General features: G+C 39.1%; 2 protein-coding genes across 2 annotated transcripts; one reads left to right on the top strand and one right to left on the bottom strand.

Annotated features, from left to right (window-relative positions):
• Nucleotides 1-1,422: 1,422 nt before the first annotated feature.
• znf593 (zinc finger protein 593) lies at nucleotides 1,423-4,407 on the bottom strand. The gene is made up of 4 exons (XM_037796705.1): nucleotides 4,317-4,407; nucleotides 3,915-4,122; nucleotides 1,971-2,033; nucleotides 1,423-1,849 (listed from the first exon to the last, which is right to left on the bottom strand). Exons 2-4 carry the CDS (start codon nucleotides 4,112-4,114, stop codon nucleotides 1,723-1,725), a joined length of 390 nt encoding a protein of 129 aa, XP_037652633.1. The 5' UTR covers nucleotides 4,115-4,122; nucleotides 4,317-4,407; the 3' UTR covers nucleotides 1,423-1,722.
• A 4,016-nt stretch (nucleotides 4,408-8,423) lies between these two features.
• rlf (RLF zinc finger) lies at nucleotides 8,424-25,020 on the top strand. The gene is given in 9 exon segments (XM_037796704.1): nucleotides 8,424-8,714; nucleotides 11,738-11,892; nucleotides 13,066-13,147; nucleotides 14,191-14,326; nucleotides 14,458-14,660; nucleotides 18,055-18,191; nucleotides 18,314-18,455; nucleotides 19,856-24,007; nucleotides 24,009-25,020. Coding segments are annotated over 9 exon segments (5,682 nt in total). The 5' UTR covers nucleotides 8,424-8,513; the 3' UTR covers nucleotides 24,483-25,020.
• Nucleotides 25,021-25,380: the final 360 nt, after the last annotated feature.

Raw genomic sequence — 25,380 nt, 5'->3', positions numbered from 1 at the left:
ATGCGATCTACCCACACTACCTTTGCGATCGACCGGTAGATCGCGATCGACGTATTGGGCACCCCTGCTGTAGACCATCAGCGCTCTGCCCCTCCCTGCTTGAAATGGTAGGATCCTTGTCCGTCATCACCCGATTGGTCGCACGAACGTCATTAACATTCAGTCACAGTCAGTGCATGGAGCGCCTGTGGCGCGGAGAAAATTGTCCTATCATTCTGCCTTGAATTAATAAAGTAAAAAAACTAAAAAGACTCTTGGACGGGAGCCGGCTCTTATCGTTCACTTAAAAGAGCCGACTCGTTCGCGACCCACACATCACTAATTTAAACGTTGGTTTCGGCCCCGGGAAAACATCTGGCAGGGTCATGGAAATACTTTTGAAGATACAACCTGTTTAAGTAAAAAAAAAAAAAAAAAATAACGTTTTGATATTCACCTAAGGTTTTGTCAGGGAACGCTTTTTAAGATGATCGTTGAGGGCTTTATTTTGAAAATAGTAACCGGAAGTTGTAGTATTATTTCCTCTAGCTTAGCAGAAGTTGGGTGCTGCCTGCCTGGCAGTCACAGTAGCCACATTTAAAGGGGCAGTGCTGCATTGTTTATCCCAGGAATGTCTGCTAACAAGCTTCAATTACATGTTTCTCTGCCAAGAACTCTGGTATTACATTTTTTGTAGCTTCATGTTGAAGCACTAGTTGAAGTGAAGGCTTTGTTTCTGCTGAGCTACCCTTCACAATGTCAACATGTCCTCAATGGGGCTGTGTTATAATCTTACAGGGACAAGAACTTCATTTTTTTTAGACGTTTTCATTCTGCATAGAGAGAAAAGGGCTGAAACAAAAGGGGCTGATATGCAATTAAGATCCCCATCTTGATTCAGTCATTTTCTGGTGTGTGTGTGTGTGTGTGTGTGTGTTAGACCATTACAATGCCAGAGTAATCACTGTTTCAATATCTCCATAAATTTGATGTTGCATATATTGAGACATGGACCCAAAGTTTCCAACTAAAGTCTTTTTAACCCTGTTTTGTCCCAACCTTTTTGGTTTGTGATCCCTTAAAATGAAGTCTATGTGTGACCCCTCATTTCAGGTTATGACTATAGGGTGGACAGGAGCAGTTCAACTAAAGAGTTTCTTCTTTCTTAGATTATTTCATTATGCGATTTATAAACCTCTATCACTGTCCAGTTTTTCTCAATTCAAATAAACAATAAAGTGGGAAGGAAATGACAATCCAGCCTTATCATCCCCCTAGGTATAGTGTCACCACAAAAACTGAGGAAGAGTCAGGAGGGAAAAATCATGTGCCAGATTTTTTCATTCTTTTAAACATCTGTTCTTGTCCTCTTTCTGGGGCCTTAACCCTCAGGTTGGGAAATGCTGCTTTAACCACACTGTGTAGTCCCATATGAATGCAATCTGCAATCTGTGATATAGTTTATTAGCATTCCACACAGTTCTACACATACTCAATATTCACATAGGTACATGTTGCATAACATTACCCATTATAAGGTAAGGTTTGAGGGTCTGATTGTGGTGATAGTCAGACGTCTAACAGCTGTAAAGAGTCAGAGAGATTAAGTGTGTCACAAAAAAAGCCATTTACTTTAACAATGCACTCAGCATTTGTGACAGCAAGGAATAATATAAGCATTATCCGTTTTGTAAATGCTTCTCTTATTGTGTTGATCAGTCCGTGGGTTAAAGTAGGCAGCTCTCAGGCCATGTCCTCTTCCACACTCTGTGTCTTCACTTCGACTTTTTTTGCAGGGATGTAGGAGCCCATTCCTGCAGCTCTCTCTGCCTCTGCCTGTGTGTACGGCTCCTCTCTGAGCTGCTTCAACCTGGATGGAGAAAGAAGAAGAAGAAGAAGAGGTAAGCTTTAAGGGACAGAAATTTGGTAGATAATTGTCAGATAAGAAAGGTGAGTATATAAGAACACATGGGTGAAATATGGTGCCGTACCGTCTTTTGTGCACTTTAGTTTTGAAGTGCTCTTTCATGGATCTCATATCCACGAAATATCTCCTGCAAGACATGAAGAGCCACAGTGTTAAAGGCTACCGTTTTATTATAACCTCTATTTAATCAGGTCATCTCAGTGAGATCTTCTTTGCAAGAGAGACTTGAGTACAGCAGAATAAGAACGGAGAGAAGACACACAACAAAACACAACCAGTCACGCAGAAACAATCACATAAATACATCCAATGGGATGAGACCTTTCAGGAAAAAATTCCAGTGCTCGTCTGATATCTGTGCTGCTTGTTATTACACAGCTAAATATTATCCTAAAAGCACAGAGGTGAACGCTCTCAAACACTATGCAGCCAGTTGCAGTGGTGGAATGTAAATAAATACATTTACCAAATTACTGTACTTAAGTACAAGTTTGAGGTACTTGCATTTCCATTTTATGCTACTTCATACTTCTACTCCAATACATTTCAGAGAGAAATATTGCATTATTTACTGCACTATATTTATTTGACAGCTTTAGATACTTGTTACTTTGCAGATTCAGATTATTAATACAAAATATAAATCATAAATTATGATGTATTATTATGGATTAAGCTACCCCAGCAGTATATAAAGTAATTAAAATCAGCCCCACCTTTACCAGCTGCAACATTATTAATGCTTACACACTAATGCATCACAAATTAAAATCCAATAATATAATATACATTATTCTGAAATGTGCCATTCTGCATAATGAGTACTTTTACTTTCGGTACTTTAAGTATATGTTGATGCTAATATTTATTAGAGATGGCTCGATATTACTTTTTAATGTCCGATTCCGCAACCTTGAGTGTCTGCCGATACCAATACCAATCCGATACCGTCTTTTTCCCCTCTCTTAAACAACTAAGTTTAATACATTTAATAACTTTAGTCACTTAGCAGATTCAGGTTATTAATACAAAATATAACAAACTAATAAATGATGATGTATTATTACATATTAAACTACCCAGCAGTATATGAAGTCATTAAAATTACCTCTACATTTACCAGCTGCAACATTAAAGTGATGAACACTTTAATGGATCAATAATTAGAATACAATATTATATATATTATTATTACTATTATATGTTATTGAGTGGACACAGCCTGGCCATAGAAACAGGCCGTCACAGGCAGAACCGACTACCCAGGGAGGCCAGGCTGTGTTCACTTTGTCATACAAGAGAGGTGGAGACAGAATCTCACTTCTTACTGTGCTGTGAAAAATCTAAGGATGTGAGAGATGTTTTCTTTGAAAAAAATAAATATCCTGAGTTCATCCATCTCCCCGATCCTCAGAAAATACCATACTTATGTGGGGAGAAAAATCAATGTGCAATAATAGCTGCAAAATATGTTGATCATACAATAAGAGGTGCTATTGACTACATCTGTAAAAGAATGTATATTTAAAATGTATTTGATATATTGTCATTGTGATTATTTTTTGTGAAATGTAATTATTCATTAATATGTAATTTAGCTTTGGCAATAATGTAAACAGAACATTCATGCCAATAAAGCTTATTTGAATTTGCATAATGAGTATTTTCACTTTTGGTACTTTAAGTATATGTTGGTGCTAATACTTATGTACTTTTACTGAGGTAAGATTTTGAATGCACTACTTTTAATGTAACAATGTACATTTACACAGTGATAATGTTACTTTGACTTAAGTAAAAGATCTGAGAGTAGACTTCTTCTGGACAGTTCAGCTCATCTACATCATTGTAATGATTATTAATAATAATGCCCATTAGAAGGACATATCCTGATTTGTTGTTGCACCCTGTTACAGATAAGAATCAGTGCAATTGCTGGACAATATAATAACCAATGGAAAGCCCTATTAATTTAGGAAGCAGCTCCTACAGACAGGGGTGAACTTACGCGCAGTGTAAGCAGTAGTGTTGTGCACATCCTGTCACATCGAAGTCCTTCTCCTGATTGAGCAGCTTGGCTGCTGTCTCTGGCTTCATGTCGGAGTGGATCTCGTCCAGGTCTTTAGTCCTGTGCTTTGTCTTCCATGTCCTCGCAATGTGCTTCTTCTTGTCACTCTTGTGGTTTCCTGTTTGTGTGGACTTCCCCATGTTGGATCCTGGTAAAGAGGAAAACAGGAAAAACAGATATCAGCCAACGTAGACGTCTTTAAAAACCCAAAATTGCTTATTTTTGAGCCACCAAATAAAGTCGTGTGGATTAAATGTGTGCCAATCCGAAATTGTCAGCTCAAGAAAGTCAGTAATAAAGCAGATGTCCTTCTTTAAAACCCCGAAGTTTAGCTTTGCTTACCTTTGACACGTGTGGCCAAGAGGAATGAATTCACTTCCGGGTCAAGAGAAGAAAAACAATATACATACTCATCATACGTCACCAGAGGGCGCCAAACACCACTATTTGGCAAAAAAAAGATAGTTAAAATAGAAAAGAAAAATAATGCCATGCTATAGTCATGAAAATATGAGTAGTAAACAACATTAATGGTTAAAAGAAACCATGAAATACAAAACAAACATTTGCATAAGCCTATTCTTTAGGTTTCTCTACTGAACTAAACTCACTCATATATTACCTTACCAAAAAGAAGTTTATTCAAGTGTGCTATTAGTATACTTCTTTTAAACTTAAGATAAGAGAGTATACTTTCAGTTTACTTTTTATGTAAGTATCAGATAAATACTTATAAAAAGTGTACATAAGTATGCTCAACTCATACTGACAAGTCTACAAAAAAGTCTAAGTCAGGGGTCAGCAACCTTTACTATCAAAAGAGCCATTTTAGGAAAATAAAAAAATAAATAAATGCAATCTGTCTGGAGCCGCAAAACATTTGAGCTTTGTGATGAAGGTAACACAGTTTATAGTCTAAGTATATAGTATATAAGTCTAATGCAGTGAAGGCCAAAATGCAAATGTACTACAGAGTATTAGGGCCACATTGAGGGAAAAAATAGTAATATAACAAGAATAAAGTCATAACTTTACGAGAAAAGAAGTCATAATATAACGAGAATAAAGTCATAACTTTACGAGAAAAGAAGTCATAATATAACAAGAATAAAGTCATAACTTTACGAAAAAAGAAGTTGTAATATTATGAGAATAAAGTCATAACTTTACGAGAAAAAAATTAAATAACACGTAAAATTACTACTTTATAATATTATGACTTTATCATAATATTACGACTTTTTTTCTCGTAAACCTTTAACTTTATTCTCGAAATGTCAGATTTTTTTCCCCCCTCAATGTTGCCCTAATACGCCGTCGTACCATGGTACTACAGACCTACAACAATGATAAATAAAAATGAAAATGTAAACAAAAAAAACAGTTATTCATTTCCACAAATTTTTAAAAAATCCACAGGGAGCCACTGGAGAGAGGCTAAAGAGCCGCATGTGGCTCCAGAGCCGCAGGTTGCTGACCACTGGTCTAAGTATACTTGGCTCATACTGACAAGTATACAGAAAAGTCTAAGTTGGCTTATAGGCCTACTTGTACTTAATCTTTTGATCAAGATATACTTAAGAAAAGTATAATGAAGTATTCTTGCCTTATAGGCCTACAACTTGGCTTGTAGTTGTGCTTACTTTTTGATAGAGCAGCTTAATAAAATGTGTGAAGTGAAAAGGCATACAATTTTAAACAAGATTTTCCAGTTGAATCATGTTTGCTCTAAATTAATTAAATAATTGCACATGTTTTCTGAGTGCAATGTTATTTGTATGCTCCTTGATAAGTGGGCCTATCAAGTAGATTATTGTACGTGACATGACACCTTCCTGGGCTCTTCGTTACTTTCCAATGTCAATGATGTTTTAATCAGAAATAACTGTATGAAAATAACAAAATGAAAGAATGAAAGAAGAAGAAGAAGCTGTATGAAGTCCACGATGAAACACCAGGATAGAAAGAAGGGAGAAAATAGAAAATTATATAACTCATTAACATTCTGAATGCAAGCTAATTTAATTGATGTTAAAAATAATTTATGGGCCAAGGATTGCATTAAGTGAAAAAAAAATAGGTTTGCTAAATAATACCAACCCACAAATAATAATACCAACAAATTTAATGAATGAATGAATGACTTTATTTCGAACATAAAAATAAATAAAAACAGATACAAAATAATAAAAAACAAAACAAGAGTAGTAGTGTCCTAAAAGGAGTAGGTAGTAGTAAAACTTATATTTCCCTACCCCTTTCTCACTTCTCCTCTAATAACTCATATATCATAGAATGATAATATAATATAATATAAAAACTATCCCAGATTTATTTACATTCCAAATTAAATATATGAAAAGCATCCCAAGTTTATTTACAACCCACATATCCATCCGGAGTTAAAAAGTAGATATAAACCAACCCTTAACACAACCCTCACAACTCTTCCTCAACCATATACCTCACAAAAATATCTTTTTTTGTATAGCTTTTTAAATTGATTTATATTTGTGCTCCGCTTCAACCCATCACCTGACCCATTCCACAAATCAACCCCACAGACTGAAATACACATACTCTTCTTTGTTGTACGAACACAATGCTTTTTAAAATTAAATTTCCCTCTTAAATTATAACCCCCCTCCTTGTTACAATTTTTTTTTTGAATATTGCCTGGAAATTAATTATTTCTTGCATTGAACATAATTATTTAAATTGGACCAAATCCATGAATTCCAATGCATGTGACTTTAAAAACAGTGTGTTCCCTATATCCCACATTATTTACTATCCTGATTGCTCTCTTGTGTAGTATGCATAATGGTTGCTTTTATAAGTGTTAAACCCCAAACTTCCACACAGTAATTCAGATATGATGATACAAGTGAAGAATACTGAATGTGCAGTGATTTATGGTCCAGTATGCATCTTGTTTTATCATAAAACTGCTATGCTCTTTGTCAGCTTTGTTCTTACATAATTTATCTGAGGTTTCCAGCAGATACGTTTAACATCATGTTTCTACAAGTCCCCCCCTTCTTTCCCATGATGTTTTCCTTGTCATGCAGGTGAAGAATGCACTGATATATTTAAAATTTCCCGACAGCACTTGAAGGCGGCCCCATCAGACTTGACTAGATCTATGGATCAAGATATACTTAAGAAAAGTATGATGAAGCATTTTGGCCTTATTGGCCTACAACTTGGCTTGTAGTTGTGCTCACTTTGTGATAGAGCAGCCTATTAAAGTGTGTGAAGTGAAAAGGCATAACATTTTCAACAAGATTTCACAGCTGAATCATGCTTGCTCTAAATTAATTGCACAAGTTTGCTGAGTTCAATGTTATTTGTATGCTCCTTGATAAGTGGTTAAAATTAACCATAAAATACAAAAGCAACATTTGCATAAGCCTATTCTTCAGGTTTCTCTACATATATATACTATATATACTTAACAAAAGTGTACATAAGTATACTTGGCTCATACTGACAAGTATACAGAGGTCAAGGGACCCCTTCGATCTCCGCAGACAGGTAAGTTATGGTACGTGACATGTCACCTTCCTGGGCTCTTCGTTACATTCCAATGTTAATGATGTTTTAATCAGAAATAACTGTATGAAAAAAACAAAATGAAAGAAGTCTATTATTGTTGTCGTTTTATAAGCTGTATATATGAACTCCACGATGAAACACCAGCACATAAAGAAAAATAGAAAATCATATAATTCATTAACATTGTGAATGCTAGCTAATTTAATTGATGTTAACTACTAATTTACGGGCCAAGGATTGCATTAAATGAAAAAAAAAATAGGTTTACTAAATAACAACCCACAAATAATAAAATCTAAGTATACTTGGCTCATACTGACAAGTATACAGAAAAGTCTAAGTATACTTGACTTATAGGCCTACTTGTATCAAGATATACTTACTTGCATTAAATAAAAAATAAAAAATAGGTTTACTAAATAACAAAAAACCCAAAATAATAATAACATATTTAACATGTTTCTACAAGCCCCCCCCCCCTCTTTCTCATGTATGTTTTCCTTGTCATGCAGGTGAAGAGATGCACTGACAGAAAGAAGGGAGAAAATAAAAAAATTATATAATTCATTAACATTCTGAATGCTAGCAAATTTAATTGATGTTAAAACTAATTTACGGGGCAAGGATTGCATTAAATGAAAAAAAAAATAGGGTTACTTAATAACAAGCCACAAATAATCAAATCTAAGTATACTTGGCTCATACTGACAAGTATACAGAGAAGCCTACTTGTACTTAATCTTTTGATCAAGATATACTTACTTGCATTAAATAAAAAATAAAAAATAGGTTTACTAAATAACAAAAACCCCAAAATAATAATAACATATTTAACATGTTTCTATAAGCCTCTTTCCCATGTATGTTTTCCTTGTCATGCAGGTGAAGAGATGCACTGACACATTTACATTTTCCGACAGCCCTTGAAGGCGGCCCCGTCACAGACTGCACACTGCATACGCGCCGTGGCGGAGAGCGAAGATGGCGGAGAATAATGTCGAGCCGGAGCACCGATACAGCGACCGCGGCCTGGACACGGACCTGGACCTGGACAACACCGCCGAGGACACTCTGGTCGCGATGGAAACCCTGCTGGCCACACTGAGAGCCTTCGAGGACGTCCTCACGCAACAAGAAATATCCACCGCGTCTTCCACGGAGTACTGCGACAACTTCTGTCAGGTAGAGCAAAACATCGGAGCTAGCATCGTTAGCTTCGCGTTAGCTACCCGTTAGTTTAACGTTAGCTCAACGTTAGCTCAACGTTAGCTCCTGTTAGCTTCACGTTAGCTTACCCAACGGTTGTTTTTCTCGCAGCCTGCAAGCTTATCTGCTGCTGGCCTGCTAGCTCATTTTACCTGCTCAACTTTAGGGTTTATAAACCAGGTGTATAAACCAGGGAGCTATTGCACAGTGTGTCTTTTTATTCATAATCCTCATATGCATATAATTGTACGCTAAAACAATATAACTTTAATATAATTGTGCTAATAATGAACGTACATTAGAGCATATATGAGATGCCTGTTTTGCTGGTTCAAGTTACAGTTAAAGCTAAATGATATATAAGTCTTATTTAAAAAAACATACAGGTAAAGATAACTAAGATTGTATTTTACATTGCATTGCCACAATTTTGCACGATTGCATGTGGGCTAATGATGAACATACAATTGGTAGATGAGGGATTATATGTTGCCTGTTTTGCTGGTTCAAGTTACAGTTAAAGCTAAATGATGTATAAGGCGTTTTAGCTTGGTGTTTTATTACAAAACATACAGGTAAAGAACAGGAAAGATGTTTGTGTTTTACATGACATTGCACACAATTTTGCACATAAGGCATGATTACATGTGTGTGCTGGGCGGGGCTGCATCGAGGGATGTTTATCCACATTATACTCACTAGATGCGGCAATAATATTATTATTATAGCAACTGGGAGCAAATAGTCATTTTCAAGAAGTTGTACCAATCAAAAAGCTTTCTTTAGCTTTGTGTCATATTGCTGCGCATTTGTGTTGTAATTTTTCTCTTATCAACAATTGAGATGCATCCTTATTTTATTTACACTCATTCCCATTATCATAGAACTGTGAGTACAGTTTTAAAACACATGTTATTACCGGTATTTATATTAGAGGAAACAAAGGGAAACCACCTTGGTTTCCAATCTGGAGCACATGGAGAAAAAAAAAATCACAGCAAATGGTCATTTTCAAGAAGTTGTACCAATCAAAAAACATTCTTTAGCTTTGGTTATTGTGTCAAATGGTGCACATTTGTTGTGTATCTTCCATGTTGTAATTTTTCTCTTATCAACAATTGAGATGCACCCTTATTGCACTATACTCATTTTTAACAGTCTTTTCTGCACTATATTCACATTTTTAATAGTCCTGTATCACAGCTGTTACCCTGCACTATATTCAGTTTTAACAGTTTTTCTTCATCTCCTTGTATTTTTATATCTGGTATCTTTTTTTTGTACTTTGTACTTTGCACTACTAACTTTTTTTACTGCCTTTTTACTAACATGTTTTTGCACTATGGAACTGTGATGCTGGAAACTTGAATTTCCCTCGGGATTAATAAAGTTACTATCTATCTATCTATCTTATTTGAATTACACTCATTCCCAATATCATAGAAATGCGAGTACAGTTTTAAAACAAATGCATTCATACTAGAGGAAACAAAGGATCCCATCTGGAGTACATGGGGGGAAAAAACACTTTCATTTTCACTGCTCAAGCACAATGTACGTGTCTTTCAACAAAACTTTCTTACCAACCAAAGTTGACAGTAGAGGATAATAATAATAATAATAATAATAATAATAATATCATTAGCCAACTCACTCTGATATTTGTTCTGTGTTTGGATGGTAGCTGCTGTTAGGATACGTTCACTTTTCTTTTTTTTTAAGTTTGCCTAGGCAAGGCAAGGAAAGGCAGCTTTATTTGTAGAGCACATTTCAGCAACAGGGAAATTCAAAGTGCTTTACATAAACATTAAAGAACATTGCGACAAAGTGCAAAAAAACATTAAGACTTAATTAAAACAATAATAAAAACATTAAATATTAGAAAATAAAAACAAGCTAAAAATAATAGCAAAAATAGTTTGTGTTAATGCTTTAAAGAAATAAGCGGCGTTAAAACAAATTTGCGTTAACGTGTTATCGCGTTAACTTAGACAGCCCTAATATTAACATAACAACTGGATTTTGTCCCCAGTCTCTTTACTTTGGAGTCATGCTAGAAAAAGGATCTCTTTACAGCCATTATGGAGAGGAGGAAAGATTACAGCATAAATATTTTAGTGGACATAACATACTGTTTTGCGGGTTGATATTAAACAAAAAGTTTGCGTTGTATTTATTTTCTATTAAAGTCGGAAGTAGTGTGGATGTAATTAGTACACTGATATGGGTCTCCGGGGTTGTGACCTTATTCTTGGCTCCCTTTGAGAGGCTGCCATATATTTAGACTGAAGGGAATTAATTTAATGTCTCTGTAGACACCAGCAGCAACCAGCAAGGGGTCTGCTGTCTGGCAAATGGGACTCCTGGGATGTTGATTGTGGTGATGTTTAATGTGTGTAGCAGCAGGGTACAAACAGGCGACACACCGGTTTACACACACAGATGTTCACTCCTCTGGGCCTGGGGACAGTTGACAGTTAAGACAATGTTTACTTCAAGCAATATTGTGCTCTCTGTTTAAGGTAAAGAGTCAATAAGAGAGCACAACCGTTTACTGTACTGTGTTATTTCTTATCTGTAACATTTTTTTTTAACTCATGAAATTCAGCCTGAATTCATTACAAAAACACATTCGGGAAGCTGTAAAATATTTAAAGTGAAAGTCTGAAAAAGGGAAAAGATGTAGAAGTACGTGTCCCTCCTTGAGTCAGGTTGTTTTTAGTGCATGTTGGCTCACTATTGAAGGTTTAGGTTTGGCATATGCTGTACAGTCAAGTCCCCTCAGGCCCAATCAGGAGCATCTCACACCTGTCAGTGTCAGCTGGGATCAATCAGGTACCAACTAGGATCTCCCCCAGGTGGAAAACCCCTATTTATCTAGACAAACGTTTCTCTCATCTGATCACAGTGTTTTTTTTTTTTTTTTATATTTTACTTTTCCCTGTTTAACTGTTTTCCTTCATTTTTACATTTTGTGATGTTTTTGTGTGTGTTCATAGGCACTGATGCACTATGCTGGGAGCAGGAACTCCATGGAGCATGGTCTGCCTCTTCTGGAGGTCTACTGTCTGTCCATAAACTGTTTCGCTGCGGCCCGATCCCACCTCACTGCGGAGTCCGACAGAGTGGCCCTTGTTTTGAAGAGATTAGCTTTGTGAGTACCAAAAAATAAATCCAATGACAAAAAATATATATTAAAATTTACAGCGAGTACTTTATATCTTATGTGCACACTTAGCAGTTTGTGTTTTGGAGCACTTTAATTGTTCAAAAGTGAAAGGGTCAGCTTCTGCCTCTTCAATTATTTATTAAGTCTTTAATAGCCTGGCAACACAAGCTTGCAATTATTAGTTAGTGCCCTGTTTAGTCTTAATTCATGCATTTGCTTTGAACAATTCATGTAGGCTGTAAAGTACAGGATTGACAGGCACCCGTGACCCTTCATATTTGGGAATCACAAGAACCGATACTTCAGTACCAAGTCGAAAACGTGACGGTACTTGTTTACTGTCAGGGATCGAGACTAACGGCGTCTAAAATCCGGAAGGAAGCCGTAAACTCACCTTCGACACGTCCAGGGGAAGCACCCTATTTTTTCCCTGATGCAACATTATGAATAACAAATCTGTGTTGAAATCGGCAGGAGGAGAGCTAGTTAACGTTAACAGGGCGACTGTTCTGGAAATGTCAGGTTTCTCACAAACTATCCATCAAATCAAGTTTCTGAATAAATAATAAAGTCAAGTGTGTGATTTTTCAAATACTCGCCATATATGACATGGATGTGTTACAGGTCATGGAACAACTTTCTTGTGTTTCCTCTCAGAGCTGTAATGTTTTAATCAACAGTAATAATTCCAACTTGGCTCTGAATGAATTAACCCACAGAAAGGACACAAGCTTGCATGAGTTGTTACTTTGGATTAGATGTGATTCTTGTTGTGCTTAAAGATGCATTAAAGGGTTCATGCTGCAAAACTGAACATTTCAGTGTTTTTAGCTGAATACAAAGTCTTACACGAAGGATCTTTTAATAGTGACCTTGTAATAGTTCAATTTAACTACTTGTGGTGCAGATGTGAAATGTGTATGTGATACAACCTCAAACGCATGTCGCCACTGTTCAGTCCATTTTCTTGAATATGTAAAGCTGACTCTTCTAAAAGCTAGAGAATACTTTCTTGTACCAAATTTAGGTAGTATCACAGTCTGTAGTTGAGATGTCCAGACTTTATATTTGCAGTTTCTCTTATTTGGGTTAAGAATAGATCTGTTCAGAATTCATAATTAACAGAAATCATTGTAATCTTGTTTTTATTTCTTGCAGGAGCTGTTTTGAACTGTTGCTGTCAGTGCCTGAGAATGAAATCCCGTATGAAGCCTGGGTTCAATTCCACCACTCTGTTCAGGTAGAGGACCTCATTTCAAAACATTGTTTGCTGATGGGGTGCAGACTTAAATCCTGTAGGAAAATAAAGTGGTGAAAAGAAATCTGTTTGTCCTTGCCTCAGCAGGTGTTATCAAAAAGCCTTCTGATAGGAGGCGAGTGATGCCTGAGAAAAAATGTCCCAGACATGTTCGCCCCTTGTTGAGTCTAAACCACCCAGTGTTTATAACCTCTAACTCATCATTGGTAGACAGTTATACAGTATATGAATAAATGCTTGCTGAACAAAACTGATATACTATCAAGAGTCATGTGAACTCATTACCACACTGACATACACTGTTAGATTGTGCCCAGCTAAGTCGCTGTAACAAATAAAGCACAGTGCGTAACATTTGCCTGGGTTAATCACAAGAATTACGTTGTTTGATGTAATTTCAAATAAGAAAATGTTACATTTTTGTCAGCCGAGTTGACAACAAAGGAAAAGTAAAAATTGGGCAGCTTTAGTTGTAATCAAGTTTAATTTCCAGAGCTGAACAGTGGTGTTCAAAATACTTTTAATACTTTTCATATTATAATATTGTGAACTAAGGGGCCATGTCCACCAAAGCGTTTTTTCCTGAGGCCAGCGTATTTTTTCAATGCTTTGCAATGGGTGCGCTGCATATTTACGCTATGCTACAAACACCAGCTGCGTGATAAGGCGCGCTTTTTTTTTTTTAATGTTCAACTTTGGGCAAAACGCTACGCTCGTCACTATTCACCCAGCCTAGTATGTGGGGTCTCATTGTGTATGTTATGCTATTGTTTTTACTGTGGACTTTATGTTGTCCTAATGTCTGGAGCACTGGACCAAACAAATTTCCTTGTGGGATAATAAATTTTATCTGAATCTGTAGCCTCTCTGAACCGAACGATCGTACTCGCAGAGATGAAATATTATTAATACGTTATCACATGACAATAGTGGAAGAGCACAGGGTTAACAGGGCTATTGGTCTAATTTTCAAGAAGGACCTGGACAAGTAGTTATTTTAACATTTTGTTGTGTGTCTATTGCAGCTTGCCCATGATAACTTGATACAGTTTGGAAGCACAGACCTCCAAGCTTTACTCCAGATCACAGGAGAGGGAGGAGCGTGGAGCAACCCTGTCCTTACGTCTCTCCTCACCGGCCAGCCCACCAACTCAGAAGAAGGTTGGAATCTAGTTAACTAATTTGTCTAGGTTATTTCATTTGGACATGACAGTACAGCTTTAGCACTTATTGTCACGTTGGCCGTGTCGTGGTAGTTTGCTAATCAGATTTTCTCTGCATTCTGTCGCCAGTTGATGCATACATCAGCTTGGAAGGTGAGGGCTTCATGGAGATGCGGGTGAAGCACCTGGAGAAGATGGGCGAAGCGGCCAAGGCAGTGGTGCTGGCCAAAGCTTGCACTGAATGCAGCGTCATCTCCAACCAAGCTACCTTTCGTCATACTTATGTCTCCTTGCTTTGTCACCTGCTGCCCAATGAGGAGGCCATCATGGAGGTATTACGACACTTTGTGTTTGTTAACAGGGAGAGGAATACTTGCACTAGAGTTTCAGTTGTTGGCATGATGCTCTTTCAGTACGGTCATATATTTATGCCTCCTTTTGTTAATTTTGACAACTGTGATGATGAAATGTAGGGATGAAAGACGAAACTATTCAACGACTGTACAAACCGAACTGTGGGCTTGTTGAACCGTTGCACCACTAATGAAATGTTACATAATAGTGATGGTTCTCACAGGTACGTATGTTGGTACTGTTTTAGCATCAACAACAATGTGACAAAGTATATAAGTCACAAGTTGCCAAACCAACCAGTAGGATTTTCTAAAAGTAAAACACAAAGCGCTAAATTCAGTGTATCTAGGAACGAGTGATTATAAACACACTTTAAAACAGTGGTTTCCAACCAGAGGGTAGCTGATTGTAGAGAAGTTCAACTGATTTGAGAAAAAAAAAAATTACTATTTCATAAAAAACAATATATCCGCATATGGAGTTAGCTGTAAAACTTACTACTTGTTGCGATCAGTGCACGAGAGGTCTAAATAGTTAGTTAAAAGTAATGGCTAAATGGTTGAAATATCCAGCTTCTGCTCAACATGCTGTTGCTATATGAAGAGACATGTGGTTTTGGCAGGATGTGTTGAGGGGTCACAGCAGGCTGAGGTTAGCAATTCTCTCCCTCCTGCTAATATAAAATGGATATTATTAAAATCATGAATAAAACTGTAGACAAATTTGCAAGTCAAACCCTTTTTATTATAAATATGAAAAGGTTTCTATTTATAAAGTGCACTGTCTCCAAAAATAGAGCCCCGAATTCACATTCAAATGGAGCTTTCTGGCATTCAGTTTGAAGACTCAGAAAACCCTCTAAAGTTTGAAAAGGCTTTAGATGTCTTTAGATTGAGGCACAGAATAGTTGTGGTGTTTGTTATGTCTTTCCACCGCTGCTGTTTTGATCATAAGGACAATGATGTGTGCATTTATTTTAACCCGTAGATACTTGAGTAGCAGGAGTCCTTATACTCACTGACATGTTTCCTCATTGTTTGGTCCTCCCTCTGTAGTGTTGAATGTCTCCCCCACCTCTTCTTGGTATGCTGTGTTGTCAGTTGAAAACCTTGTAGGTCCAGTTTTAAATTATCATACTTACAGGGCTGTTGAAGGATCACATCCTCCCCCTGTAAGTCAACATCATAGTCTAACCTTTGCCTTGTGATGCATATAATGGACCAATATATTGAATTATACAAAGTTAAATATTCTATCTCAAATATTTAATTTGAATTATGTCTGCGTATTGATCTTAATACTTCACTACATTGTTTATTTGTGTTGCTGAACTTGGCAGCTAGTAGAACCCACAAATCCCAAATGATCTGGAGCACTAGTGTAGTGTTATTTATCATTTTGGGATCAAAATTCATCATTAGCATGCACAAAATATAGGACCTTGATTTAGGGCTGAGATTTCTAATCAAAATTGCAATATGGCCTACAGCAATTTTCAAATCGTAGGAGGTGCAATATTTGTGAAAAGTGAAATGTATGTCAAAATACCATTTTAAATTAAATATTGTGGAGCTGCGGAGATGTCCTGGCCTACACATCATATTCTACAGATTTAAGAAAACATCTTTGTTTGGTACAGATCCCCTCAAAATTACACCATAATCATTTTGATATGTTTTTCATTGAAAATTAGATGATTTAAAATGTTCGTTGCCTCTAATATCGCAAATCATATCACAATTGCAATATCAGTCAATATAATGACAATTAGATATTTTTTCAAAATGGTGCAGCCCTACCTTGATTCTTCATTTCTTCTAAACACTATAAAGAATCCTGAATAATGTTGGACAATAATTGTGCTGTTGTCATCTGTACTGTAGTTTGCCACATCACCCTGATAATGGTGTATTACTAATCAAAATTTCTAGATATGCAAAATGTGCTTTTGTTTTGCATTTTATATATTCACACAAATTATATGAAGAGGTCGTTGGTTTTTAAGATCCTTTTTCTGGCAATTTTGCGCTCATGAGAGACTTAGCCATAGAGTGTGACATGTGATGAAGTTTTTTTTTGCTGTTATAGAACTGGGGACATCACAGTTGCATGATATGTGTCAGAAAATTCTGGGTCACTGGTGTGTCATGGGTGTATGATGAGGATATTTTTTAACCCCTAATTGTCTCATGGAGCAACTTGAAACTGGATGGACTGACTGTAGGGATTAGGGCTGTCAAAGTTGGCCACAAATGACGTTTGAATATTTGTACTAAAAAAAACGCATAGGTTCAAACTGTTCAAATATCTAGCACTGCCATAGTTTCCACACTTTTCTGTTGGCTATATTGTATGTCATTTCCAGTAAATATCACAATATACTGTAAAAAGTACAAACGATGGAAGATAGCAATTTCTACTCACCCATCTTTTAAGTGGTTACGTCTCCGGTCTGATCTGGAGTACACAACTGATGAGGTTTTGTTTACATGACGTAATGTAACGCTTGCTGTTAGGACACAGTGTCACTCTCTCTGCGGCCGAGTTCTCGACCATCATCACAGTTGTTGAATTAATGTCTTGTTCCACTTGACCTAGCGTTACATTTCATTTTCATTTAAAGAAAGTGACATGAGACTCCTGTCATGCAGTACATTCAGGGATGCACCGATCCAACGTTCTCTCTGCCAATACCAATCAGATACCAGTTCTCTCTTTTTCACAAATTTAAAGTCTCTATACCTTACTGTGTGTGTAACTAATTTAAATCATGTAAATCAATCAATCAATGTAAAGTTTGATGAGGCCAGGGATTGCTGTGGCACTAATAACTGTGCCTAAATGAATGTAACTGATAGCGAAAACACAGAATTTTGTAACTGCATCACATCATGATCTATACCCGATCCACTTAATAAGGTCAGTATCGGCACCGATACAGGGTTCAACGTTAATGTGTTTTTTTCCACTTGCCTGGTGTTTGACTTCGGGCAAGTAGATTTTTGACGCACTTGCCCGAAGGAAATTTTTTATTTGCCCCTATAGAAATTGTTTTATTTAATAGGTTATCAAATAACAACAGAGACTTAAGTTAATTGTCATGTTTAATCTTTAAGTAAATTAACCTGGAGGCTAGATTTACTAGCCCAAAGTAGCATTTTACTTCCCCCGGGCAAGCAGGCAATCCTTGTTGAGCCCTGCGGTACCGATCCAGCATATCATATTGGTGCATCCCTAATTGACATGTTAACGTTAGCATAGTTGCTCACTGGGTATAGAGGTGTGAATATTACACATTTGATTTCCCTGGAGGGTGTGCTGTCTGCCATGTTGTTTTCTAAGCAGTCAACATTGTGTTTACTCCCTGAACAGATATCCAGACTTGACTGTAAGGATGTTCTGGAGATCACCTGTAATTTAGAGACAGAGGGAGAGGAGAACACCGCCTTCATCTTGTGCACAACTTTCCTGACACAGCAGCTTCAGCAGCAGAGCCTTTACTGCTCCTGGTGAGTCGTGCCTGTTTGGAGCCAAGACTGCATGTATTGAACGTTATGTATTTCGCACTACAGTCAAATGGAAGATCTCTAAATAAATATGTAAATTTTCTTGTCTTTCTTTGTATCCAAAGGGAGTTGACTCTGTTGTGGAGTAAGCTTCAGAGGAGAATCGACCCCTCGTTGATGTCTCTTCTGGAACGATGCCTTCAGCTAGGTGCCATTGCCAAAACGGTCCACCATTTGCTTTGCCTGGTCCGTGTCATTCAGACAGAGGTGAGCCCAACAGCTGTGCTGTCCATTTTTTATGCTGGATTTGAGTTGGTGCATTGGTTATATAAAGCTCCTTTTCGCCCAGTTACAGGAACTAAACTGAGGAATTAAACACTTTCTTAGCAAGTGTTTTCTGTTTGTGTTTCCACCACATCTGAAGAACCAGAAAAAAATAGGCAAATTAGTCTGGTAACAGATTAAATAAGGATGCCATTCTTTGACATTTTCACACACGAGGAAGCAATAACAGAGTCTCTTTATTTGGGGATAATGATAATGGAGACATAACAAGGTGGACAGAGAGAATGAATACTGCCTTTCTTCAAAATAGATAATCTGCTTTTTAGACTAGTCAGAAGGTGTGAAACTGCATATAAGTTGTCCTAATGCTTGTGAATAAAGATTTACACAAGTTATGGCATCCTGAGGTTTGAATTTGACAGTGAGCATCGTTCAGCACGGCAAACTCTGCCTCGATAGTTCCTGGGCCATCAGAAAGTACCGCCCCCAAAGCAGGGACTTTGGGGGGGACAGGAACTATGACAGAGCAGCTAAATTTAGACCCTGGTTCCTCTTGTAAAAACGTAGGGTTCTTGAGTTCTTTTCTTGGGGAGTTGTGTGACGCCAGGATGCGTGAGCAGCGCGGAACCTTTTGCTTTTCTATTTTGGAGTCCATGTTAACAGGTTAGAGCAGCGACACAGCCCGCATGAGCAGCGCCTATTTTTTTCGCATGCTGCGTGCGGTTCACAGCAAAGATAGACTGAAAATTATCTTTTGACACTAAATGGACATCATACCAGCAACATTACTACAGTTTCAAGGTCTATCTGTGGAATATGTCACAGACATGAAAACAAATCAAAAACATTTTTTAACACACTTTCAACACTTCCTGTTTCCGTTTCAAAATAAAAGCCTTCCAGTGTTTTTTTAATTGTGGATTATTACTATTATTTACAAATGAGCAAACGCTTCCGAACCTTTTTCTGTCTAAAATAAATATAATTGACATTTATAATGAAGTGAAATGGCCATTATAAAAGGCAAACTCTATGTAGAAAGAAAGGACCGGCAGCAGCAATGCTAGCGGTGTGGACGCCACACGCTTGAGAGACGCAGCCGTTCAGCGAGGTAGCCGTCACGCGCTGCTCATGCATCCAGTGTGGTCTGGGACTCAGAGGTTCAAGAGACATACTGTACCTTTCAGCCCATAAAGTGCTACAGTACAGCTACTTTTTGTCCTCCCAAAATCAAGTGAATTGCAATGACATTTTACCTACAGGGTTTCAGAATGTGATGAATGTAAAACAGTGTTTGATGTAAAAAAAAATAAATGACCGTTTGATTTTTTTGAAATCAAGTAATATATGCTAATGCTAATAATATATCACTCTATTTTCAGACGGAGGCGATGGGAGTACCTGCCTCAGTGGAACTTTGTGTCAAAGCCCTTCAACTTCCGAAGCAGGATGACTCAGAAACGAGGATCTCTGTCTGTAAGACCATGTCCTGCCTTCTTCCAGGGGACCTTGAAGTGTTGCGTGCCTGCCTACTCACAGAGTTCCTGCTCGGCCCCAGCCAGGAAGTCTATGGGTCCCTTGAAGAGCTTTACTTACGCCCAGACCAAAAGTATGACCAGGAAAGTGAGATCATTCCCAACTCGCTCCGCTGCGAGTTGCTACTTGCTCTGAAATCATACTGGCCTTTTGACCCCGAATTTTGGGACTGGAAAACTCTCAAGTATCACTGTGGCTCCCTTCTGGGGTTGATGCCGGAGTCAGATGGGGAAGAGGAGGAGGCGGTGGACAAACAAGAGAAGGGTAAACAACATGAGCCACAGGGGATCACAGTGAAAGTAGAACCTGAGCACCAAAAGAGGATAAATGGTGTTGATGGTCATGAGCAGCAGGATAAAAAGCAGTCTTCTACCTTATCAGAAGTCCCAGGAGAATCAGAGACAAAGAAACACAGGTTCTGCTGTCAGATTTGTAAGAGGTCGGTTACGGACTCCCAAATCATTCACCACTCCAAAAGACACGGAGATGACCACAGCCACCCCTGTCCTGTGTGCCTGGGAAAGTTTAAGAGCAGAAAGGAACTTGTTCCTCACCTGAAAGAACACGTAAGTGAAGCACATCTCAACAAAAACAACGTAAAGAAAGAAGACGGAGAGAAACGGCCGGACGAGGATGATGATATTGAACCAGGCGAGATCACCATCGACCCTTCCTTAATGCAGTATTACAAATCCACACATGATCCAGATGTGCTGCATCACATCGTGCAACAAGCCAAAACGGTGAAGGAGAAGAATGTCGACGATGACGAGCACGTAACATTCGAATACATTGACCAGCACTTCAGCGTGCAGAACCGGGACGAGTATCCGTGTCCAGGAACCGATTGCACTCGGAGTTTTAAACATTCCAAGTACTTGTATGTCCATTTAAAGTCGGAGCACAAAGGCGATGACAACGTGAAACACTTTCACCACTTGAGAGACACGCGGGAGAAGTGTGTTTTTTGTAGACGCCATTTTGTCTCCGCATACCATCACCGCAAACACCGAAGGGTCCACTATGGTGATCGGCCTTACGCCTGTGTGGTTATGGGCTGTGGCGCTCAGTTTAGGACTTCCAATGAACTTGTCATGCACAAACAGACCCATGGCTATCACCTGAGCTACCAGTGTGAGCTCAAAGGCTGTTACGTCACTTACTCCGACTTGGCACAAATCTATCACCATGAAGCACAGCATTTCAGAGACGCAGCATTCACCTGCTCCAGCGCTGAATGTAGTAAATACTATTTATCCAAAAAAGAATTCATAAAGCATTTATCCACTCACAACATCACCTTCTCTGAAGAAGACTTTGAGGCTCAGAGGAAGGCAAAGCGGAAACTTCTTAAGGTGGTCACTGAAGCGACACCCCGCCTTAATAAGTCAGGTGATGCAGAAGAGACAGTAAATGGAGACGTCCTAAGCTCTTCCTCAGTAAGTTGTGCCTCTCCTTTGCAAGCATCTGACAGCAAGGAGCCCAAAGCAACAATGACCTTGGTGGCTGTGTGTTTTGATGGGAGTAAGTTCACCTGTGGTTTTGAGAAGTGTGGCATGACTTTCTCCAGAGCCAGAGATGTCCAGAGGCATCTTAAATGTGCCCACCCAGAGCACCTTAAACTGGAGAACAAAGAACACAAACATGACAAAGAGCGGGGCTCAAAATCCAAAGGGATAAAGACTGAAAATGAGCCAGACGGTAAGGAAAAGGGAAAAGAGGAGCTCTCAACTCCCTTTCAACTTGTGGAGGCTGGCAAAGAAAGAAAGGAAGCCACTCATCCCAAAAATGAAACAAACTCTTCAAGCCTTGAAACAAAAAATGATGCTCTGAGTGAAATTCTCATTGGGCTGAGTAAACTGGACCTGAATTCTTCATCGCCTCACAGCGTGTCAAGTGAGCCCTCTCAGTCTAAACCAGAGTCTAATGCATCACAAATATCTCTCCATCAGGCAATCATGGCGAAGCCTCCCGTTGTGTTGCTTCAGAAGAAACCCCCTCCTGAGGTAAAAGTCAAAACTGAACAAGCAGCTGATGAAGACGACGGTGTTGAATTATTAGCAACTGCTAAGCCATATATCTGTGAGATGAAGGGTTGTGGCTTTAGGACTGCTCAGAGCTACAGCTTGCTGCGACACTATAACAACCTACATGGCCGCAGTGTTGAACAAGCCAGAAGGTTGACTTCTCTGAAAACGACATCTTTTAAGCCTTACGTGTGCCAGCTTTGTTCCAAGAGTCACAGAGAAAAGCATGTGTTGAAGGCCCACTATATTCAGGTTCATAACCTGAGTGGGAATTTGGTGGACAAAATAAGCTGTGCATCTACACGGAACGAGGGGAACAAAGACCCTCCAAAGCATAAACCTCAGCACTCGGCGAACCACGGCCTAAAAGTATGGAAGAAAGAGATCCCCAAGTTGCAACGCCAACAGGAGGAAAAACCGTCAACCGTGGTGAAAGAAAATGGACAAAAGTTAGACAATCATTCTCCATCTGAAGAGGAAGGAGAGGATGAAGCAGAGGTTAAAGAGGAAGACAACGAGCAGAAGGGAGAAGGTGAGGATAGGACCACACAACAGGTCAGAACTACAAGACGTTTGGTAGCCAAAGGTAATCTCTGCTATATATTGGATAAATTCAGTAAACCCTTTCATTGTGTAGCAAAAAATTGTGATGCCGCTTTTTCCACCCAGGGAGGCCTCGTGCGCCACCTACAGTTGATACATCATTACAATCGCTCTCAGCTCTTGTTGGAAAAAGATTGCGATGAGCAGCACACTCCAGAGGTCCGAAAAGAGCCTTCCAAGAAAAGGCCTCTCTCCTCCGATGAGCCTACACCCCAATACAAGTGTCACTTTGCCAACTGTAGCGCTTCCTACCACCTGAAAAGCAGCCTGGTGCGTCACACTCGGGATAGCCACTCGCAACCACCAGAGCTGATAAGGTGCAAGTTTGAAGGCTGTACAAGAGTGTTCAGCCACAATGATGCACTTAAAAAACATACACTTTACAGTCACTGTGAGTACTACGATTCACTGGTGGTGCGTCTGCAGAGCACTCACAAAAAGTCGATTACTGGATGCCAAAAGAAGCTAATCGTCGCACCACAGAATCCTCAGAAAGAAGAACCTGGTTCAGCCACCACCACACAGGCTGAGGGGTCGAGTCCCAAACCTGAAGCGACCGCCGAGTCAGAGGAAAAGGTTGAGGAGGAGGCTGCCGTGGAGAAGAAAGTGACGGGAGAAAGAAAGAGAGAGAAAAGATATTCTTTCAGCCGTTACGTCTTCAGATCTCATGAAGAAGCACTACAGATGTGCCAAGACCGCTGTATGCCCACGGCCTACCCATGCATGGTTCAGGACTGTGACTCTGTCGTCACATACCTGAAGAGCTTGCACCGCCACTACATAAGGGTTCACCGCATGCGTCGAGATGATCTTTCTAAGAATGAAGATAAGCTAATGTTTACCGCTGAGCAGCTGGAGGAGTTGATTCAGAGGAAGTCGGCCAGGCCAACAGTCACAGGAGCGTCTTCCCCTAACGGAGTTCGCAAAATGGAGTATCAGGCAGAGCCAGAAAACACAGAGGGGGCGCCTGCACCCATGAGTTTACACCCCATCAAGGCCGAATCACAGGAGGAGGATAATCATGATCAACTGGGATTCCCAGAGGAGGAAGAGGAGGAGCCACCACCTCCACCTGTTGAGAGAAATGGCGTCCTTGTTGGTGCAGATGAGGTGCTTTACGGTGAGCCGAGCACCGGCGGGCACACTGAAGACAAGCCTGCACCAACGCAGAACACTCCAAAACAGGAGGAGAGATTAACTTTGGATCAAATCAGACCTCTTCTTCGTCCCCTCACTGTTGACCTCTCGCCACCGTGCTCACTGCGCTTTACTGCCGAGGAGGGTTTCCAAAGCGTGTCAGGCATCAAGGATTGTGGTAGAATGTTAGCTCTTATGCCCGCTCTTCCTGTTCGCCAGCCACTAAAACGGAAAAAACGAATTGTCTGAACCGCCTTCAAACTTGAAAGACGCTCAGGCTCGTACCCCTTCTCCACGCCCTTTCGACATCGCCGCCTACAAGCCTATGGGCTTTGAGTCCTCATTCCTGAGGTTCATTCAAGAGACGTCCTCGAAAGACAAAAGTGAGGGAGCGGCGAAACGGCGAGACTCTTTCAGACGCAGTTGTTCGGTTAAGGAGAACAACCAGCTGGGAATCTCTCACACCCGCAGCAGGCGCACTCGTTCCCCACTGCTGAAGCCCTATGCTGTGACTGGAGACTTCACATCAGTCCAAAACTTGAAGTCCATCTTGGACAAAGCCCTGGCCGGGTGTGGGGACCTGGCTATTAAGCAGCTTCAGTACCTCAGACCGGTGGTGGTCCTGGGGAGACCAGTGTGCACCACCAGCCTGCCTGACCTCTTCCCATCAGACACCAACAGCAGCAAACTGCTTCTCGGAAGTTAGTTTAACTGAGCACCTTTTTAATATAGCTATGGCAAATTACTTTGTATTTTCACACGCTGTACCAGTATTTTTCTTTATCCCAAAATTATAGTATTATGTGTTTTTTAAGTTGCCAAACTGAAGAATTATAGAAATGAAATTAGCATTAAGATTAAAAACAAGCTTAAACAGTGCACATCAGATCCAAGTGGATTGTTTTTTTAGACATCTGTTATGAAAGCATTCAGTTAACATGTTAACTCATCTTCATCACCACCAGTGTATATACTGTAGTACTCCAAGACAATGTACAGATTTTCAGATTGTTAGAAAATGGTCAGTAGCGTATTGCAAGGCCTTCTCAGTTGTGTGAAAATGTGACTGAAAAAAAAACATGTCCTTACTAAAAACATACTCGAGGAACATGTTTGGTTATTTTTCACCTCAGTTTATATTAAAGCAGTGTTGGGATGCAGTGGACAGATGTTGGCAGACATGTATGTAACACTTTCTAAAGAAATAAATGTGGAAACCAATATAAAGCGCTTTACTTTCTGAATTGTGTAAGTGACTTATTTTATTTTTTAATACAAAGTCACAGTGAAATCTTGGGAGCTGTTTGCTAAATTGAAAATACACCCAACTAATTCATTTAAAGTGTGTTGTGTGTGTCTATGTAATTCCACTGCCTGAGATATAGTATTTAAGATAAATAGTACACAATGAAGTACTATTATTAAAAAAAATTGTGTATCAAAAGTTAGTTTCTTTATGACTACATAACAAACAAACATTCAAGTGAGGATCGGGACATTTGTTTGTGCAAATTTGATTAATTTTGTTTGGGAATATGTACAACTAAAAGAACATCCACTGACATGGTAGCTGTTTGAAAATCTAGGTTTTAATACCATCATTG

Source organism: Sebastes umbrosus, chromosome 16, assembly GCF_015220745.1.
Source record: "Sebastes umbrosus isolate fSebUmb1 chromosome 16, fSebUmb1.pri, whole genome shotgun sequence".
NCBI lineage: Eukaryota > Metazoa > Chordata > Actinopteri > Perciformes > Sebastidae > Sebastes > Sebastes umbrosus.
The sequence above is the reverse complement of the archived record's forward strand: the minus strand, read 5'-3'. Positions and strand labels throughout refer to the sequence as shown.

Excerpts from the sequence above, each read along its gene's own strand:
- znf593 (XM_037796705.1), bottom strand. The coding sequence starts at position 4,114 with ATGGGGAAGTCCACACAAACAGGAAACCACAAGAGTGACAAGAAGAAG. Across the intron at positions 2,034-3,914 it reads CACTACTGCTTACACTGCGC|GAGATATTTCGTGGATATGA; the intron begins GTAAGTTCACCC and ends CATGTCTTGCAG. Across the intron at positions 1,850-1,970 it reads ACTAAAGTGCACAAAAGACG|GTTGAAGCAGCTCAGAGAGG; the intron begins GTACGGCACCAT and ends TTCTCCATCCAG.